This window comes from Coloeus monedula, assembly GCF_965178545.1.
Source record: "Coloeus monedula genome assembly, chromosome: 21".
Classification (NCBI taxonomy): domain Eukaryota; kingdom Metazoa; phylum Chordata; class Aves; order Passeriformes; family Corvidae; genus Coloeus; species Coloeus monedula.
In genome coordinates, this window is record NC_138801.1 from 71,914 (window position 1) to 84,533 (window position 12,620).

The 12,620-nt window shown below is 37.8% G+C and overlaps 1 protein-coding gene across 3 annotated transcripts in view; it reads left to right on the forward strand.

Moving 5' to 3' along the window:
• The window catches only part of GARNL3 (GTPase activating Rap/RanGAP domain like 3), a 40,793-nt gene that overhangs the window by 13,402 nt on the left and 14,771 nt on the right, over positions 1–12,620 (forward strand). For 2 of the 3 annotated variants that reach the window (XM_082295232.1, XM_082295234.1), the window contains 8 exons: positions 122–167; positions 2,588–2,694; positions 3,533–3,654; positions 4,327–4,431; positions 7,042–7,116; positions 8,030–8,141; positions 8,882–8,980; positions 12,377–12,493. In XM_082295232.1, the coding sequence (XP_082151358.1) occupies positions 122–167; positions 2,588–2,694; positions 3,533–3,654; positions 4,327–4,431; positions 7,042–7,116; positions 8,030–8,141; positions 8,882–8,980; positions 12,377–12,493 (783 nt within the window). The remainder of the gene's footprint in view (positions 1–121; positions 168–2,587; positions 2,695–3,532; positions 3,655–4,326; positions 4,432–7,041; positions 7,117–8,029; positions 8,142–8,881; positions 8,981–12,376; positions 12,494–12,620) is intronic. The other variant, XM_082295233.1, reaches the window with a different exon arrangement.

Below are 12,620 nucleotides of genomic sequence, written 5' to 3' on the forward strand. Positions count from 1 at the left end.
TTGACTTAATTAATAAATTTAACCTTTATTAAATCTGCAATGTACTGCAGGAAGAGAAGAGTTTATTAAAATACATGTGAGCTTTATTAGAACTGGATTAACTTCCTTAACTGTATGGCAGATATTTTTGCTTTAGTGAGATATAATAAGCAGAATGATAGCTACAGGTAGGTGCTGGTTATAACAAATAATTTCACACTGAATTTCTGTTGGTTTAGAGAAAATGGGAAAACATTTTGGCAGTGGGAAAACTTTCTGGCATACAGACAGGTCCACCTGTCTGTATGCCAGGAAGCCGCCAAATGAGCTTTAGAAACTGAAGAGCAATATGGACCTGGATGCAGATATCACTGAACTGGCTATAAGTAGCATGTTTCTAACCATCAGAAAAATTAAATTCTGGAACAGGCATAAGCTAAGGGGGAAACCCAGAACTGGTTTTTAGATAAAATACAACAAAATGATAAAAGATATGCTTGGAACTTTCAGACCTGGTGAGATCAATGACGTAGTAAACTTACGTGGATGACGAAAGTTAATTAATGCACGTTATGTTGGGATAGCCATGGACTACAAGTCCTTACAGATCTCAGTTTGGCTGTAGCTGAGCAAACTAGGTCGTTTGTAGGGATTTTAATGGAGTGCTTGTATAGTTGAACGTCACGTACTTAAAACCTACCAGAATTTTACATACTGCTATGTTTCTCCAGCATGCCATTAAATCTAACTCCAGAGAAGAATGATACTTCAGTTTGTGTGTGGGTTTTTTTTCCCTCGCCTCCTATTTATAGCTAAGGTTTCTTTTGGAAAATGTCTGTAGTGCAGTTAAGCAAAGGAATAGTTTTATTTTGCTCCAAGATCTTGTGAGCTTACTCTTGCAAATTTGTTTAAATTGATTGTCCTCATAGCTTCTGCTTTTCAGCATTCCCAGGTTTGTGAGAAGCACAAAACGTGTTCATGATTCCAATGTGCAGTGAAAATGCAGTCACTTCTTTCTTTTTCTTACTGCTTTGGGACAGAGACTTGGGCATATGTCCCTCATTACTCTTTAAGAAGTGGTTGTTGTCCTGATCGTAAGCTAATAGTCAGTAGATGGGTTAGCCGTGGTAAAATGCTTTTTATATTGCTGTTTATGTGGGGAAGGAAATGAGGTGCAGTAAATAAGATAAATTTGTCTCTCTTGTTTTAGGTAACTGGCTGCGTTTACTGGATTGGTCCATCTTATTTTAGTTGCTTCATTCTGCCAGTCTTGACACATCTTGCCGTAGCACATATCACATAGTATTTTTTTTCCTATATGACAGCCTTAGAACATTATGTTTCAGCTTGGCCTAATTATGTTTCATTCTGTCCTTTCATCGTAGGCCTGAATAGAACTCATTCTTTCTGTTCCTTTTGTGTGCGTGTGTGTGTGTGAAGACAGTCTTCCAAGCGGCCAAAATTTCAGTCAGAAGAGACAGGGGATGCTCTAGGCTTTTGAGGCAAATTTTCCTTGTTTCAAATGCAATGCCATTATGAGGTCTGACTCTGAATTTCTGCTTAGAGTTTATATTTTATATTTTACGTCCCTCAAGAAGTTTTTTTTTTGGTCAGTTTTGTTATGGTTTTCCCTGTCATAATTTATTCTGATCTAGTCAAGGAACATTTCATACCTTTTGTAGTTATAAATGATTGCTTTTTTTACCTAGATGTAATGAAATAGACATAGGGCATCTATGAAATTGTGTCTCAAATATGTGAAACAAATATTAGAACGATCAATATTCATGCAAATGTAATACTGCGTTTCAGATTGTATGCAGTTTCTAAGCTTTCAGGAAAAAAGACTCAGTATCAGTCAGTCACTGCTGGATTTTTGAGAAAGCAAATTCTGACTGGTTTCTATAATAGCAGATATGGGTTGCTGTGCCCTGTGTCATCTGCACGTGCCACTTGGAAGACTTTTGTCAGCAAACTATTACTTGAAATAGCCAAGAACGATTACTTACCATAAAGAAGCTATGCCCCGATGAACAAATATGTGTGGGTTTTGTACCTACCATTCATTATTGCTATGCTGGATTCCTTATGGATCAAAAGAGCTCAGCAGGGTCCGGCTGTTATGGAAGCAATTCTGAATCTTTCTTCCTCACTGAAAATTTGAAAATTGAATTTGCTGTTTCCAAGATACAGCTTCATATGTCATAAACCAGTGTTATTCGGAAAGAATCAAATATTTCATGTGTGTGGTGAATGCATAGGTAAGGTGGAAATCTGTAAGGTGAACATATTTTGTAGGTGAAGAACTGTTCTTTTAGAGCTTTTTTGAACAGGACTGTATTTTGCTAGCGCCGCTAAAACTGTTGGTCTATGAGTAGAACTGCAAAGTTCTGTTCTAATCATGTCCCAGTGTTAGTTTGTGTAAAAGAAGCATAATTTTGCTCTGTCGAGTGAATCTTTTTTTGTTAGACCCTTGGAAGTTCTTACATAAGACATACCCAGATAACACTTCCCTTTCTTTTTCCCCTTTGGTTCTGAATAGTGTCTATAAAAAAGGTAGGGTTTGAACGTGACTTCCAATGTAGATAAAGATTTGTACTTTTAACAGGCTGAAAATATTTTCAGAAGAAAGTGTTCCTCTCTTTGGACCTCCCCTTCCGTCCCCACCTGTGTTTACAAATCACCAGGAATTCAGGGATTTTGTGTTGGTGAAATGTAAGTCAGTTTTTCTTTTGCTAGAAACACTCCTTTAATAAATTAAAATTCGTGATGCTTAAAATGTATATGTGTTTTCTTGTGTATTCGGCTGATCTGTATAGAGGGTTTTTTTTTCAAATCTGTAGCATAGGTGGGATGTCAGTTCCATCAAACTGTTACTGTCAGATTAACAAAAAAAAAATTTCTTCTTGGGCTACTAGACAGAAGCTGACTTGCCCATTTGCGGAATGTGCAGCCGTATTTAGCTTTGCATTTTCTTAAAGGACTCGGAGATACGAAAGAATTTATAATGCTGTTCATTATTTAGTAATAGAAGGTGTTAATTTAGTAGCTCTGAAAACCTGAAAATAGCATCTTTTCTGACTGTATTCTTAAAGGTGCTGAAGGACACCTATGCAGCACTTTTTAATTCTGTAATGATTCAGTTGCAGTTTTCATTGACCTGTATTTGCCCTTCTAGATCAGCGAGAACGAAATCTTTGAGAATTGATCATGGTGATTACAATTAGACGATTTCCTGACAGGAGCTCGACGGATAGCTCATTTTACCCATTTAAACTGTTCAGTGCTTAAATTGAGCAGCAGTTTGTCTTTAATGTTTTTACTAGTTAGGTATTTATTCTGATGCCTTGTGGAATTCTTCTATTACTAATTTTTCTCTCTTAACTTAAGGAAGAGTTGCTCACTTCTAAAAAAAAAAAAGGGGGGGGCAAAAAAGGAGGAAATTCTAAATTAATAAGGGCAGAGCAGGTGTTTCGGTACAGAGGCAAACTACAGTCAGTGGAGATTGCCAAAGTTCATTTATGTAATATATCTTTTTCCCATAATCTTATAGTAATAAATGGTGAAAAAGCCACGTTGGAAACACCAACATTTTCTCAGAAACGTCAACGCACTCTAGACATGCTGATCCGCTCTTTATACCAAGACTTGATGCCTGACCTACACAAGGTAAATGTAAGTCAGAAGTTTCTGCATCCCTCACATGTGCTGTCCTGTTCTAACTAGTAGTTTAAATGTTCTCTTATTTTAAAAGACTGTAATCCTAATGAACACTCAATGGCATATGACTAAGCTAAATACCGATTATCATATAACTTACTTTACAGTTATGTGAAAGCTGGCAGATGGTCCTTTCTGGACAGGACTCTTCACCAGGTGTGAGGAGAAGCAAAACAATGTCATACTTCGTGTAGGCTTACCTGCAGCAAGGGAGGAGGGAATTTAGATACTGCAAATACGGGCATTAATCTTGTCACCATAGAAACTGCCTTTGTTCCATTATGTGTACATTTGGATGATTTTTACCCCTGGGTAGCTACGAGGTAACTTTATTTTAGATGGAGAAGACTTACTCTTAAGGTGATTCCTAACTAACTAAAAATAAGTTCAGTATTTCTAAAACTAACAAGGTGCTGTTTTCTCCACCACTGTTTATTTCTTTTATCTATATGGATCGGCTTAAACTTTTCATATATTCATGTCATATATTCACGTAGTATGATTGTACAGAACATGACAGTGGTAAACTGTGACAAGTTGTAAGGTAAATCACTCCAGGATTGGAAGAGTTGCAGTTTCTCTTCTCTGAGAAGCTATGCGGTTAGAAAGAAACATTTTCTTCTTTAGAACGTGCTCAATAGAAGATCCTTCAGTGATGTATTACCAGAGTCCCCAAAATCAACACGGAAGAAAGAGGAAGCTCGACAAGCAGAGTTTGTTCGGCTTGGTCAGGTAGGATCGGTTTAGAAGGTATACAGCTATGTTTACAAAGACTGTGGAACTCCTTTTGTTAGACTTTGATTAGCTTGCAATTATGTTGGGATTTAATGCAGTTTTCTGTGATCAGAAATAGTTTTGTAGTATTGCATTATTTTAAGTTGCATTCAAATAAAATATGAATGGAAGTATTTTCTATAATGCCTGAGTGATACAAGTACAAATACTTGTATCATACGTGAGTTAAATGAAGGTTGGAAAAATCATACCTTAGGATCAAATGTGAAAGGTCTTTCCCTGCTTCATGCAGCAGATGCTTTCTCCAAGCAGAAGAGTACTCTGTCTTTTTCCGTGCTTTGGGAAAGCATAATCTTTCATGGATTTCCTCCGTATGTTTTTTTAAGATTGAATTTCTTAGAAGATACTTGGACTGCTTTAGTCAGGAAGAAATTTTGACAGTCTCTCTGTTAGTGTATGCCACACATCTTGGAACATACCAAATGCCGACTGCAATCTCCTATGGGCTTATTAACTTTTCGAGTCCGTACTAAGTACAACTTCCTGATGATTTAGATTAGTCTGCTTTCATCTGACAGTTCATTGTAGCAAAAAAAAAAAGCCAACAGTGCCTATGCTCTTCAGTTCCTCTGTCCTTTCTCACTTGTTTCTTCTTGATCCAGACTGGTCTCATGGTTCTGCAGCTTATCCTAAGAATACTTCTTTTCTGAGCTGATTTAACTCAGCAGGAGTTAGCAGAGCAAAAACAAAGCCAAAATAACAAGCCAAACAAAAAACCCCCAGATAAACAAAAATTCAAAACCCAACCACCACCACCACCACCCAAAAAAAAAAAAAACCACCAACCCCAAAAAACCCCCACAAAACAAAACCAAACCCAACCAGCCAAACAAAATCAGCCAACCAAAAAAAAACCCCAAAAACCCACTACCGAGAAAACCCAATTATCTTCTCTTCCCTTTTCTTTTTTTTTTAAATCATAATGAGTTAAAGATTGGAAGAGTCTGAGAAGTTCTAGATCTGGTTAAAGGTAGAAAATGGAGCTAGGCAGATGAGAGCTGGTTCAAAAAAAATCTCAGGACTATAAAAGCTTGGATTGGCAGAGCTGCAAAGACCTCTTTCCTCAGTCACCTTGAAATAACTAGTCACTTTAGGTGGCACTGGAAAATAAAGAAAGCTGAATGTGTAATATTCAGACAGAGGTAACCAATGATTTATTCCTACATTTACTTTACAGAAGGTAAAGAAAAGCAAGAAAAGCATGGTTATTGAAAGTATGGAAACCTATAGGCTTACACCGCTCCCACCTCCCCGAAATTAAATGCTGATAAGACGTTCATGGAACAAATCTAGTTGGGACCTGTTTCTTAAACAAGACTTCCATCCTCAATGTGGTCTTCATCAAAGGGAAACCTATTACGTGGGTTAAAAATTCATGATACCTCTTTGTGTTTTTCTTGGAGGTTCTTTCAACATTTAAATATTTCCCTCCCCTAAAAGATCTTTCCTCTAAGGTACAAACTGTAGGCTTGAACATATTTCAAGATACCTTCCAAGTAACTCATAATCATTCTTGCGAAGCTGGGAATGTATTCCCTCTTTAGTTATAGCCTGTTGACTTTTTAGACGGTAGACAAAATTCACTGAGACTGATTCAGCAGTATATTTAAATCATTTATTTATTGTCAAGGTGATATCTCCTCACTGGTGGGATGAAATTAAAGTGTTCATACAATGAAGTGTTATGTGCATCTCTGTAAGCTAACAGCCATGCTTAATGCAAACGTGCAAATGATGCGTGCAAGTGTTCGCTGCTGCTTCACAGAGTGCCATACTTGATGGTAGGCAAACTCCAGGGGACAGTGAAATTGGTTTAGGCTAGTTCTAAACTGTGCATTAAGGAATGCTGTGACAATTCCACGTGTCACAGTCTTACAGGAATACTGCTGTGAAAGTTAGCAATGAAGGTATATAGGCTGCACTAAACAGACTTACTGTATAAGGCAATGAAACTATGTGTATACGGGATTTCCCTGGAGTTTTTAGCCCTTTCAAAATCACCTTGCTTCTAGTTAGTGCTAACTGAAGAATTTGTGATCCTGTGACCATTTGTCCTTGGGACGCCTGGCAATATATATAGATAGACATATATATAGTTTGACTTAGTGTTTGTTAGGAAGTTTTGCAAATAAAAGGTCGGTTTGTATAATTGACAAGAGGATCCTCTCTCCACCTAGATTATAGGGTAAACTGTGTAGATGGTTAGCTTCTGTAGTTTGAAGTGGAAGTTTTTCTCTGTTATTATGTTTGACTCTTCTTTTCTGATTTTGAGTTGCCATTTAGAAAGCAAGCAAACAAAACAAAACAAAAACTAAACAAGAAACAGCCAATGTGTATTTTGGCTGAGAAGGTACCTAGTAACCATCTAGTGGTTTATGCAGACGTTGTTCAGGATACAGAATTCTGCTTCTTTTTTCATTACTTAAAATGGCATAGGAATTCCAAACTGGAATTACTTTCTAGTCCTAAATTGTCCTTTTTATATAGTCATTAGCTTGGGTATTGCTGACAAAAACTCAGTTTAAATAAAACATCTGTTTCTATTAGGCGTTGAAATTGAAAACTACTGTGAAAGGAGATACCACAGCTAACTTGGCAACCACAAGCTTTTGTAAAAAGGAGGTGAGTGAAACTGTCTGTTATGAAACATTAAGTGTTATCTAGTATGGTATCTATTGATTTATTTCTGTAATTAGATGCTGCGGCAGAAAAGATGAAAGGTACAGTGTCAAAGTGATTCTGCAGTCACTATTAGATTGATAAAGGATGAGCCTGGGGGCAGAAGCACTTCTCAAATTAAAGCAAGTGTGACCATGTTTATACCTGAGAAAATTCAATGAAAGTGACATCTTCCATATGCAATCATCTTTTATTTTAATTCCAGCACGTTTAAAACAAAATTCAGTTGTGTTTCCATTTCCTGTAATACTGGATTTTGTTTGAAGTCATTAGGGAGTGAAGTATGCCAACTGCACTCTTCTGCATGTGTTTTATATACAGAAGCTTCAGAAGTGCTTCTAGAATTTCAGAGATTCCAACTAATATATAAATTGGGAGAGGAGGGGCAGGCTCTGGGAGGTAAGTACAGAGAACACAGGATGGAAGAACAATTTGGCAGAAAGGCAGTTTTAACTGTACCATGTGCTAGTAACTAAACATCACAAACTGAATTATAAAATGTAAGCAAACTGCATATGCATACTGGTACATACGTTTTAAGTATATAGGTTTGGGTTTTTTGAATGAAAATAAGTATTGAGTGAGGGTTGCACTGAGTTTCAGTTGCGTGTGTTTTAATTCTAGCGTTTCAGGTATGTGTCTTACACTTAGGAGTCTCCAAACCAGAATTGATGCAGAGATTCCTCTGCAAGAAAATTGATTCAGTTTTGATATTTCAAATTCAAACAATATACTGTTTGGAAAAGTATCCTGCCAAAAGCATTTACATGTTATTGCCATTGTCCATCACATTCTGTGTCTGTATGATCTGTATTTTTTAGTGTACTTAATATGTATCCCTTATGTTACTTCATAGCCTTGGGAATCTCAGTCTTTCTGCAGTAATTTTCCTCATGAGGTTGTCTGTGCAGATTCTTGGGGCCAGTCCTTGCTGGTTTCTACAGATGCTGGCATCTTGTTAATAGATGGTTAGTAAATGATCTAGTGTTTTTGTGTCGATTTTTATGTATCTGACCATTTCTTGAAAATGTATGTTCTTAAGCTCTGTTCAGGTGTTAGTAGGTCTTTATGTAGGGGGACAGTTACTAATTGAAGTCATTTCATTGCATTTATGTAACCTAGTTGCAAAAATCCTTTCTGCCGTAGAATCGAGCCGTATTGGGGAGCCAGTGTTAATGCAGATTTCTGAATGTTTTCTTATTTCAGATGTTGTTTTCTTGACCATCTGAAAAGCCATAGGAGATCGCATCCAGGTTCAAGAAGTGTCTAAATGGCTTGTCTGGTTTTCTTAGCCCTTGATGATAGTGAGCATGAAGCCAAGGGCTTATGTGACAATGAACTCCTACTTCTTCCCTTAGCAATGATATTGCTGCTTTGACCCCTTATTACCTTCTGTGTGCTACGTAAGGCCAGTGGGACTGAGGGAATGAAGTTAGTTCTTGATCATAATTCTCAAACTTGCCAAAGGAATGTCACTTTTAGATTTCAGTTGCATAATCTGATTCATGACAATAATAAAATCTTCCCATGAGGAAGTATTGACTATGATGCTGTGGCGCATGTAGGAGCTTTGTGCAGTTCTTTTTTTTTAATCTCTTTGTTTTTGTAAGAAAAAACCCAAGACTTTTATTACAAGAAAGAAATGGTTCAAAACCAGCGTCTAGCAAGTTTTAGCAGGATTTTGAATACATATGTGTGTCTTTTTTAGATGGTCAACCATCAGTGCAAGTATTTGATAAAACTCTCCAAATAAAGCAGATGAATGTGTTGGAAGCTCTGGATCTTTTGATTGCCCGAACAGACAAAGGTAGGAGACGTCCCTGTTCTTGGGTTCTTGCATGAATCTGGCTGTTGCTTGGTATGTCTGTCTCGTGACAATTGTGTCTATCAGCAGTAAGTATATTAGATGCTTTATTTAGAATAAGGGAGCACATACAGCAACTGCTGTTACTTTCTAGAAGGCTGGGGAGAGGCTAGAGGTGAAAATACCTAAATGCTCATTCGTGCTTTGTTCAAGGCAAGCTTGAAAGTGGTCACATTGTCCTTGGCCACTGTTGGAACTCAGCATTCTTTGCAAGTGTTTTTTTACCGAATTACATGTTCATTCAGATGTACAGAAATGAGGGGGTAATTAATTACGCTGTCACTATTTGAAAGAATATGTTTTATTGTATATATTCTGTTAATTGTCACCATGTCTTAGAGCTATAGAATGTATTTCCTTGAAGCTTCTGGTATAAAATAGCTTTAACGTTGTTTAAACTGTCAGTATTTCACTGTCAGTCTCACTTGGAAGGACTAAATGTGCATGAAATGTGCACTTTTTTAGTGAGGTAGTTTTACCCAGTAGTCTGTGATTGAGTTTCATAAAGGGAACATACACAAAGCAAGATCAGGATCTTTATGTGTCAGAAAAGAATTATAAACATGGTTGATTTATTACTTTTTACCACATTATGTCTGTTTCCTCAGTATTTGCTGAAGTTCTGTTTTCCCAAGCTTTGGGTAAAACATGATGCCTTCTGTATGACTGGGAGTTGCCCAGTTTGGTTGCATCTGATGAAATTGACCCTGGGATCTTAAAAAACTAGCTCAAGCTACATGAGAGCCATTTGCAGTTCTCTCAAGACACCTGGAGGATGGGTGACATTTCTCAAGATCTGGAAAGTGTAGTTACATTGAAACGTAGTTTGTGAGATTTCTAGAGAAGATGATTGCATTTAATTGTCAAAACATTGTACCGCTTGGTTAAACCTGAGGTGGGAGATGCAAGCGGCCTTCTTGAGGTAACAGAACAAGGTACTGCTGACATTCATGTTCATGACAATTCAAACATAGTTTGATAAGGTCTTACGTATGTAAAAAACTGCGGAGATTTTTAATTCTTGATATGGATGCTTTCTGAAGCATTTAAGTAGAAGTTCTTCCATACTTGCTAGAATTCTGGCCCCCTGTTTTGTATCTGCATGATGTTGAAATTGAGACCAGTGATGGAAGAAAAATACTTGTGTTTCGTTTTCAGACTACACTTCAACAGCAAAAACAAGTTCAAATTATGCTCATACTGGACTTGTAAACTGGATTCAAAGACTTTGTGGGGTTTTAGGGTAAAGAGTTATATGCTTCAAGGCTAACTTTTTAAACTTAACTATCAGGAAGACTTTATTTCGGTCAGCATTCCAAAAGGTGTCAGAACCAATACAACACAGCTGTCAATGACAGGAGCACAAATTGCTTTGGTAGCAGTGGCCTCAGTTCTAATGAAGAGAGTTAAATCTAACTCTGTGGTAGGGTTGTTTGGGACTTCTGCTGGTTTAAGGTAAGGCAAAAAAATTGATTTGTTTTGTCCTCCAAACATGTATTTTTTTGTTCCATCTTCATTTTATGAAACGCCTTTATACAAGGATGGTGGTGGGATGAGGAAGAACTGCTTTGCTTGGAAGAGCCCAGTCTGTAGGAGGTTAAAAAAAAACGTAGAAGTTCATATGATAGTCAATTTTATAGGCAGTCAGATCTATTTCAAACACCAAAGGAAGGTGAAGATTTTTCGTCTCTGAAAGGCAAGCTTATTGTCAACCTGAGGGGTGCACATCTCGTGGTTTATGGGATTTAAACCCCAATTCCTCTTTAAAAGCCTGTCAGACCAATTTCACTGAAGGCAGTGGTCACTGTTCTGCCCTCATAGTGAAATGCCTGCCCAGGAAAGGAGTTACCATACATGTTACTCTTTGCTGCCCACACACCACATCTTCACAGATGTAAATGTATCATGTATGATGGAAGCATAAAAGGTCTTTTGAAGTTTGGCATAACCTCTAAAAATAACAGCACTTAATTTAGGCAGGAATACTTTCTCTCCCCTATGTCTGCCTGTTTACATATATTTCTTGATTTGAAGAGTATGTGCATTCAAATTAGCCAGAAAAAATTCTTGAGTTTTGCTGTGGGTACCCGGTTGTAGTGTTTCAGAATTATCTGCATCACCAAGAATACTTGTAAAATAGCTAGCCGAAATAGTAGCTCAGATACAAAGACTGAACACTCCAGTTATCACTGGAGGAGCACCTCATTAACTGGAGGCAATATCTAGGACAAAATGGTAATAAATTTAGCATAAACATTTTTTATGGCCTTGAGCGGGGAGGCCATATGATGAGCAGCTGAGGACACTTTGGCTGTTCAGCCCAGAGAAGACGTGACTAAGGCGAGACCTCACTGCAGTCTGCAACTTCCTTGTGAGGAAAGATGATCTCTTCTCTGTGGTGACCAGTGACAAGACCTGAGGGAATGACCCGAAGTTGTGTCAGGGGAAGTTTAAGTTAGGTATTAGAAAAAGGCTCTTCAATGAGAGGATGGTTGGGCGTTGGAACGGGCTACTCAGAGGAGTGGTCACAGCACCAAGCCTGCCCGAGTTCAAGAAGCATTTGGACAATGCTCTCAGGCACATGGTGTGACTCCTGGGGATGGTGCTGTGCAGGGCCAGCAGTTGGGCTCGTTGATCCCCCTTCCAAATCAGTTTATTCTGTAATTCTGTGAACTTGCCGTGCCTGCGTTTTAAGAAACTTCATTTCTTAGAAATTACTCTCAAGTTGCTTATTTTCCAACCGCAAATAGTAGTGCATCACTGAATTATTTGTTTTAATTTAGGGATTTTAGATTCCACTCGTATCTATCTTCGTGGAAAACAGATTAGTCATGGAAGTAGATAACTGTATACTTTTGGCAGCTGGACTAGTCCTTGGACCTAACTTGCCAATCTTTGAAGAACTGATAAGCAAAACCAGTCTGTATCTTGAAGGGTTCAAACTCTGTTAAGGATGCAGTTATCAGTGGCTCACCTGGATAGTTTCAGCTCTTAAAGTTAACCCTTCTACTCTTGCCCTGTAGTTTATATCTATTACATTTTTGTTATTTTGCAAGATTCAATATATTTGCAAAATATTGTGCATTTCACTTTTTCGGAGCGCTCAGATCATTCTTTGGTGCAGCACCACCTAATGGGAAACTCAGCTATTGTACTGAAGGGGTTGGCTACTAGAATTGTAAATCCTAGAGAGGTCGTAAGTCTTCTGTTCCCAGAGAGGTATTATGCTTGTTTATCTTTGCTTTGTTTGTTAGCTGCTACTTCTCATTGGAAGTATTAATTTCAAACTGCCGCTTTCTTTTTTTAACTTGTTTTTTCCTGGTTCTCTCCATACGTCAGGGAAAGAATCTCGTATCCTTGTCTTCAGACTCAGTGCTGTCCAAAAAGATATAGAGACAAAAAAAGTGATAAGAAGCAAATACGACTGCAGAGAAAATAAACTGGAGAGAACAAAAGGTGATATTGTTATCCTATGTTAAAAACGTCCACTGTGGTATGATGCTGGTAGTTGCCAGGAGCCTATAAGCTCTCTTTAGGCAGGTGTAGGTGTTCACCTTTAGTTTTTTCTCTGGACAGTCAATTC